Source organism: Vanessa atalanta, chromosome 9 (assembly GCF_905147765.1).
Source record: "Vanessa atalanta chromosome 9, ilVanAtal1.2, whole genome shotgun sequence".
NCBI lineage: Eukaryota > Metazoa > Arthropoda > Insecta > Lepidoptera > Nymphalidae > Vanessa > Vanessa atalanta.
The window spans coordinates 4,628,494-4,636,853 of NC_061879.1; the positions used below are offsets into that span (position 1 = coordinate 4,628,494).

General features: G+C 32.3%; 2 protein-coding genes across 2 annotated transcripts; one reads left to right on the top strand and one right to left on the bottom strand.

Annotated features, from left to right (window-relative positions):
* Positions 1-635: 635 nt before the first annotated feature.
* LOC125066323 (protein SCO1 homolog, mitochondrial) lies at positions 636-2,760 on the bottom strand. The gene is made up of 5 exons (XM_047674366.1): positions 2,333-2,760; positions 1,721-1,844; positions 1,454-1,535; positions 1,249-1,375; positions 636-832 (listed from the first exon to the last, which is right to left on the bottom strand). The coding sequence occupies exons 1-5, from the start codon at positions 2,606-2,608 to the stop codon at positions 683-685; spliced, it is 759 nt and encodes a 252-aa protein (XP_047530322.1). The 5' UTR covers positions 2,609-2,760; the 3' UTR covers positions 636-682.
* A 2,007-nt stretch (positions 2,761-4,767) lies between these two features.
* LOC125066403 (pro-resilin-like) lies at positions 4,768-7,625 on the top strand. Its single transcript, XM_047674468.1, has 4 exons — positions 4,768-4,787; positions 6,701-6,872; positions 7,025-7,201; positions 7,419-7,625. The coding sequence occupies exons 1-4, from the start codon at positions 4,768-4,770 to the stop codon at positions 7,623-7,625; spliced, it is 576 nt and encodes a 191-aa protein (XP_047530424.1).
* Positions 7,626-8,360: the final 735 nt, after the last annotated feature.

Here is an 8,360-nt window from a genome sequence, read left to right on the forward strand (position 1 = left end):
GTGGTGACCACTTAACATCGAGTGATTCATTTGCCAGTCTGCCTACCTAATAAATAATTAAATATCTTGGAATGTGTTATATGTGCCTAACCAAATCATTTTTTTTTTAACACATATTTTACTTTTAGTAGTAACTATAGCCAATTACAGTCGAAATAGATATAGATAAAGGAATTTTATTAAGCCTGTCTGGTTAGGTACCACCCACTCATATATTCTTACGCCAAGCAGCAATACTTAAGATAATAGTAGAACTTTTTTGTCTTACACCTGACGACCAATTTTAAAACGTGAACGAAGGCGAAGGCTTGGGCGATAACTAGTAAAATAATAATTTGCATTTTTTATGAATCCATAATGAATACTATAATTTAGATCCAAAATTTCATATTAGAATATCTGACTTACTCCTCGGTCTTCCTCTCCTAAGTTGAGCTTATAATGCCTCAATAAAGTTATTAGAATTATTAATTAAATATAGTAATAAAGGAAAAAAAAAATCACCAATGATATCTATGGCGCCAGAAAGGGCTACATTTTGAAATAGTAGAATTAGTTAAGCAATATATTAATACTTATATAGTTTATTTTTCCTATTTAATTAAAACAAGCTATATTTATATAATAAATAAATTTATTTCAATTTAATCTGAAACATAATTACAATAACTAAATGCATTTCTTAGAACCATGATGACTTCTTACCCTGTTGATATTTTTGAATATTTACAAGCATAGAATCATGTATTTCTGCTGCATTTCTATTTTGTCCATAATAGTCAACAAACTCTCCATCAGGGTCTACCAGGTATATTATAATTGTGTGATCCACCTGTATTTAAAATATTGCATGTATAATGTAAGTTAGATATCAATTAAAACATCTCTGTACTAAAAAGTTTGACTGTTTTTTTGTTAGCAGATATTACTTTGTGGTAGGGCGTGTACAATCTCGCCTGGGTATGTACCACCCACTTGGCAGGTATTTTACTGTAAAACAATAGTATTTAATATTGTTTTGTGCACTGGCAATGTAAAGTATGGTTAATATTTCTTATAATGCTAATGCCTATAGCGAGTGGTGACCACTTACCATAAGATGACCAATTTGCCCAACTACCTAATCTATATAAATTCTTTTACACTAGTAAAACAAAAACAACTTAAATTATTTTTTCTCTCTGAAATTTTATACTATCATTTAATGTTTTTTATTCACATATTTATAAAATTAAGACTGCTACTCACAATATAATCATTATCAACATCCTGAGGTCCAGCACTAAAGTATACTCTGTAGGATTTACATGCCTGTTGTACTTGTTCCTTTGTACCCGTTAGACCTAATAATCTTGGTGTAAATTCTTTGCAATACCTAACAACAGAAGAAAGAATAGTAATATTAAATCAAGTTGATAATAACAAATATTACAATGTCAATTGGATGACTTACTTTCCTACTATTTCAGGTGTATCCCTCTGGGGATCAACTGATATGAATATAGGCTGCAAAGGTGGGGCTGATGGAGTCTGGTCTACAAGAATAGAAAAAAAACATTAACTTACTATTTCCTATTATTTCTTTTAACTTGAAATATTTATTAGAAACAGAATAATGACTGAATATTTTTTCAAATAAAATGCTAGGTTTTGAATATCAAAAGCAATCGCTCTCTTTGACTTTATATGTTAATCAAATATAAGTATTTTATCACATTACCATGTCTATTAACAACTTCTGCTAGTTTCTCCAGTTCATCGGGACATATGTCAGGACAATGTGTGAAGCCAAAGTATATTAACAACCATTTACCAAGGAAATCTGTACTTTTTACTTTCCTTCCCTGAAATAATTAAGATTTGTATCATATTATATATCTGCAAGAAAACTGATTTAAGTAATATATTATATTATAGTATCTATTATGTATTAATATAAATAGACTTGTTAGTAACAACATAAATTTTTTAGATATGATATTTACCAACACCATTAACTTTTATACAACTATTTTTAACCATTTGTGAGGCCATATATTTTTATTAATTTATATTAATTTGATATATAGGGTATAGGGAGAAGGTAAAGGTTATGTGTATATGTGGTATAAAGTTTCTTAATATTATCTAATTATAAAATAAAATAAAAAACCAAAAAGATAGTTTAAAAAAATGTAATGTCAATCAAACTTTTCACTTTCAATAATTTCCCATCTTATGGTTATATAGCTATTATTAGCTAATGATAATATTATGATGTAAGATTAATTTATCAGAGGGGCTATTTATATAACCATAAAAACTCTTTGTTTAAAAAAAAAAAAGTGCTTACTTCAGAATCAACCAGCTCAAATGTACCGCCTATTTTGGCTTTGCCAAGTTGCCGCTTCCTTTCACGATCTATCGCTTCTTGTTTTTCTTTTCTCACGTACAACATAAATCCTGTAAGACCACCACCGACAACTGCTGTAACAGCCATTGACTTCCATGTGATTGGTCCGGTAAATTTCTTTGGTTTTAACTTAGGTGGTACGGCACATTGTTTAACTGATGTTGTTGATAAAAATCGACTTATGGGTCTCACTGTACTTCTTAAAATTGAGTTCATTTTAAATGAAAAACTCCTAAATTTTTACTGTTACTTATCAGAGTATCCGTTTCTTACAATAATCGCACGTTTCAATAATTATTTACAGATTATTCATTATATGTACTCCTAATCCAAAAATTAATCAGGGTTGGTAGATAAGTCATACCAGTTATAACTTTAAGACAAGATTGAAGATGACAATTGACAGCTGACAGCTGTTACGAGACAAGGAATAATGACGTCAGTGACAAAATAAAAGGTTATGTAGCAAAGGATCTCGTAATTACAGGGAATAAAGTTGAAAATCGCAATGTTTCATAAGCTGAAACGGTTTCGTTATCATTTACCAATGTTGTTACATAAAAAAATAATAATATTGATACCGCAAATGTCAGACGTTAGCTGATCACATCTTCTATCCTATTTTGTAAAAAATAAAATAGAATTCAAATAGTTTACTTGTTACAATTATCAACAATAACAATAGCAAAATAAAACTCATTAATTAATTAAAAGTTTCGAATGAGATTTAAAATAATTCGAATGAATTTATAATAATCTACGGGCTGCGTATATAATGTTATTGGATCTAAATGCCTCTGCAGCATCACCGGGAGTATTTTAAAATCATTAACTTATATTACTATGTATATTTTCATGAAAATATGTCTTTAGTCACGTATAAATCTATATAATTACGTATTATTTATGTAGTAAGAGTATCCGGCTTAGAGCGAACTTATAAGTAGCCTTCTAGCATACTGTATAATAAGAACCAAGATGGTCGACTGGTTAGAACGCGTGCATCTTCAATGATGATTATGGGTTCAAATCCAGTCAAGCAACACTGGATTTCTATGTGCTTAATATGTGTTTATAATTCATCTCGTGCACGACGGTAAAGGAAATCATCGCTAGAAGCTGCTGACCGAAAAATCTGCATGTGTATAATTTCAACGAAACTATCAACCCACATTGAAGAAGTGTCGTAGAAATAGCTACAAACTTTCTCCTCAAAGTGAGGGTTAGCTTAGCCCGCTGTGGGACATTTACAAGCCGTTACTACACTATATAATATGTTTTAAGGTGATCGAACATATAAATATTTGCTCATTGAAGAATCGATCAATCTTAGGACGATTACAAAAACCGGGTCATTAGATTCCGAGTAAAGTTTTCATGATCGTATGAGCCATATTTAATGTGATTTCAAAAATCCCAGTTTTTTAAGAACATTTTGAAACTTGATATTCAATGTTAATAAGATATAATTTTAGATTAACTGAGGACCTACATACAGAGAAAAAACTATTAAACGTCAAAATCAGTGAAGCCGTTCGCGATAAAATCGGACAATATAAATAAAAACCCATACGCTTAGAACATGACGATGACAGTTACATGCTCTTTTTTAAGTCTGAAAATGATTTAGGTAAAGAAAATTCTTCACTAATTGGGCGTAAATGTTACGTTTGAGTTTGATATTATGTTTAAGCGAACAATTTGTACCAATAGAAGACAGAAAATGAGGTCGATTAAATGAAATAAGTAAATATTTTTTTTATTTTATGTATTTCATTGAAAAATTTTTGCTTTATATCTGAATATTGATAAAAATTATAAGCTATATGACTGTATAGTTCCGAATTGTGAACGTGCCAGTGTATTTACAGGCACATGGCACACATCATCTATGTTTCCATAGTTGGCGACATTAAGTTATTGGTATTATTTAACTAATCATTACAATATGTAATGGTTATAATGAAGTACTAACAGAATTAGGCCACGGCTGCAAATCTTAATGGAGACCGGCCAACGACGCAGGATATATTTTTACACTATACGCGTAATTATTATATCAGTCTTATAATTCATTGAAACTACATACTACATAAGTAGGGTTCCCAGGCGTCCGGATAAAGCCGAATATACTTAGGATTTTTGATTGCGCGTTCGCCCAAAATATACGGTGTCCGGCTTTTGTTAGGCTTTTTACATTTTATTTATTTATTTCGCAAACGAGATACATTTGATTTCATTTATCATTAGAAATTAACCAAATTCATGGTTATAATCAGAAAAACTTGATTTTACATACCATTTTTTTACTGTATCATTTAATACTAGGACACTAAATCCTCAACAATGTAAGGTGTTCCGGGCTTTTTACCCAAATGTCCGGTCAAACTAGCTGGTCTGTCCGGCTATTAGGTTTGGCAACCTGGCAATCCTATACATATTTATAGCCTTCTGGCGTACAGTCAATCGTAATAGTTATAATTTTTTATATTTTTTAATCATTTGATATATTTCTAAGACATTTATAAAAACACTACAAATATATTTTTATACAGATCTAGATCAAATTCCATACAGCAGTACCAGTAATGTGCCACCATCAGCGGCTTAGCATGGGGGGGCGGAGGGTGCGTTCCGCACCGGGCGGCACTTTGCCGGGGGCGGCGCTGCGGAGGATTAACTTTTTTTAAAGAATTTTTTTTTTGCCTCACACGCTTAATAGTTAATTTGCAAAATAAAGTTCCACTAAAGTTTCACTTGCTCCCACCTAAATAAATCAAGTGAGTTCAAACTCGATCAGAAATTAACGAAAACGTCAATTTACATGCGTAAATCTGTCAAAAGTGTTACTCGACTCGTACTACCAAAATATCGAAAACCCGTTATTTCGACTTCAAACTCGATAACGATTGCAAATTTGGAATCCGCACCGGGTGCTAGTAACCTATGCTCCGCCACTGGCCACCATGATTACATTTTTTAGGTATTGCTCGATTATGAACACAATACCGACTTAAATTATATTGATTGAGTTATTGTCACATTTTAGGTACACGTGCACCGGTTTAGCGTTTTAAATTCCAACAGCAATTCTGTCTTTAAACATCGATTGTACGAAGAGACAGTGTACAATCGGTAGACGGACAAATGAACCACCTGATGGTCGGTGGTCACAACCGCCCGTAAACATTGGCGCTGTTAGAAATCAACCTTTCCTCACCGACAATGCGCAGCCAACCTTGGGATATGAGATGTGTGATATACTTATCTAATAAAGTGGTTATTTAGAATTGGAACATATATTAAAAGCTATTAATATAAATGTTATCTATTTTATGTTAAAAAAATCATCATAAGATTTTTTTTATACAATTTGTTGTAAATTTATACTTCTTGAATACGTTCCTATGGATATAATTTATCTTATTTATCCTTTGTTTTTTCATTAACTTATAGATTACGGAATGTCGTAATTTAAATGATTTTAATGATAATTAAATTCAGAAACGAATACGACATTCCGTAATCTATAAGTAGATGAAAAAACAAAGGAACTAAAAACAACATTTTTTTAAATTAAACAGTATAAACGATCTTTTTTTATCAAGTAGCTTCGGGGATCGATAACCAAGTCTACCCATTTTGTTTAATAAAAATTTCTGATCTTCCTTTTCCTTGAGATACTTGTTGTCGTTATGTAACTATATTGAGACCATTCTTTATTAAAACTAAGTTCGTTCATCAGTAATAAGACAAAGATCCTGTGGCATCATTACTGCTTCATCATCAGCTCTTGATCATCTGATCCAATAAGTATGAAGACCAATTCAACGAGCTGTTGATATGTTTTCAAGAAGTTCTCAGTATAAAATGAATCAATTTTTATTATTTTTTTCATGTGCCATGTACAATATTTCTGTGGGTATATCGTCAGCTCGTCGTAGTAGGCCTAACTATATTTTGACACCAAATTTTATGTTACTCATTAAAATAATAAGCTAGACTAGCTATTATGGGTTATTTTTCTTTCGAAATTTTCGTGGATCGTGCAGCTTTGTAATGAAATTGACAGGGGCGGCACGGTCGCAACCGCAACCTGAGCGTTTATATACGTCCCCTGTTGGTATTTCTAACCATAACCTCTTGGCACCTTCAGATACCAACATTTCCAAAATGTGGAAGATTTTTTACGTGAGTTAAAAGACTTTTTAAAGTAAAAACTTATATTTTGTTATGCAGTTATAAAAGGGTTTTACTTCAGTTCATTAAGTCAAAATAGAGGCAAACGTTATAGAGTTAGATATAAAGTTCTATAAATATCTATAAATTTATCTATATATTATTATATATTTTGGTTCAGGTAACATTACTGGCTTGGGTGTCGTTGAAGTCTTTTACTTCTGCGCAAGAATATCTCCCACCTAAAACAAACGCAGGCAGTGGCGGTGGCGGCAATAAGAAACCAATAGTTGAACCAACTGTGAGTTACTTTTATTAAATATTTCTAAAAAAATACTTTTTGTTACCTATTTTAAAAATTGTATTAAAAATTATACAAAAATGTATCATTTATATTTTTATACGGGGTGTTGTATGCGTGGTTTGGTGGTGACGTAAGGGCTTAATTTTCAGTTACCAGCAAATTATGAATTCACATATGATGTGCAAGATAATGGTGTCTCTTTGGACTTCGGACATAATGAGAAACGAAAGGATGACCGTGCCCAGGGCTCATACCACGTGTTGTTACCAGATGGGAGGACACAACTTGTCGAATATGAGGCTGGGCCCGACGGCTACCGACCACAAGTGAGTAAAGTGCAACTGTTGTAAATATATTAATACTTTGAGCAGATTGCTGGCTGCGTGGATACGAGCGGTTTTGTTCAATGTGGATGATTTCATTTAAATAATACTATTTTTAAACTTACTTTTAATAAGTTCGAAGCTCCGAATTGAAACCAAATCTATCGATGCTGAATCTCAGATTAATTCGTCAAAACATTTTAATGTTTATAAATTTTAGGTGATGTACATGGGTACAGCGACATACCCGTCGCAAGCCGGCGGTGGTGGTGGCGGCGACAAGTTCGATGGGTACCACTACAACGCAGCTTCGAACAGACAGAGTGTGAGACAGTCGGCGCCGCGTGGTGGACGCCAGCCTGGCGCCGCGCCTCCGCCCGCGCCCGCGCCGCCTCTGCTCTATGCGGCGAGCAACGCCACGCAGTAGAGTCCATACGACCCAGCTTGAAATATATTGTGTTCGGAACTAACATCGACTCTACGGCTACATTGTTTTCGGTTTATTTATAGAAAAATTATGAACCAAGTAAAAGTATTCCAATTTACCTAAAAAATAACTTGTGTGTGCAATTTGTATTAAATTTTGTTTTGTTTACGATCAAATATAATTTAAACACTACTCGAAACGTTTTATTTGAGAACATACTTATTATATATATCACTTTGTGACATAACTTTTTTTAGATTTTTTTTCTATATAGAACACTATCGCTTTCATAAAATATATGATATTTTAAGAAGGGTTAACACGCTGCTAGCTTTGCTTTTTATGGTATTTTCGCTTTTTGAATCATAAATAAATGTTTTTTGTACTAATTTATATTGTTTAAGTACATTTGCTAATTGAACTGTGGCACTTTGGTATAACAAATATTCGAATGTTTTATTCATATGCAAAACAGCTTTAAAAAATTATCTGGCAAATTATTTGAGTTTGAGAATTATCAAAAATATATTTAGTGCTCCGCGGTTTTTATTCCATATTAAAGTGAGAGAATATATGATATATTCCCATTTATAGTAAAATAGAGGTACCTAATATTGTCTATGTCTAAATCTCATGGTTAAGATGGCGATGATAGAGAAGGGTCTACGCCGCGGGATTCTATGGTAATAATCAGTACATAATATAAATAGTAACAAGACTAAAAACACTTAAACA

Coding starts and splice junctions, on each gene's coding strand:
- LOC125066323 (XM_047674366.1), bottom strand. CDS start 2,608: ATGAACTCAATTTTAAGAAGTACAGTGAGACCCATAAGTCGATTTTTA. Junction 1,845..2,332: donor TTGAGCTGGTTGATTCTGAA/GTAAGCACTTTT, acceptor TAATTATTTCAG/GGAAGGAAAGTAAAAAGTAC. Junction 833..1,248: donor ATGTTGATAATGATTATATT/GTGAGTAGCAGT, acceptor TTTTAAATACAG/GTGGATCACACAATTATAAT.
- LOC125066403 (XM_047674468.1), top strand. CDS start 4,768: ATGTCCGGTCAAACTAGCTG. Junction 4,788..6,700: donor ATGTCCGGTCAAACTAGCTG/GTCTGTCCGGCT, acceptor TTAGATATAAAG/TTCTATAAATATCTATAAAT. Junction 7,202..7,418: donor CCGACGGCTACCGACCACAA/GTGAGTAAAGTG, acceptor TATAAATTTTAG/GTGATGTACATGGGTACAGC.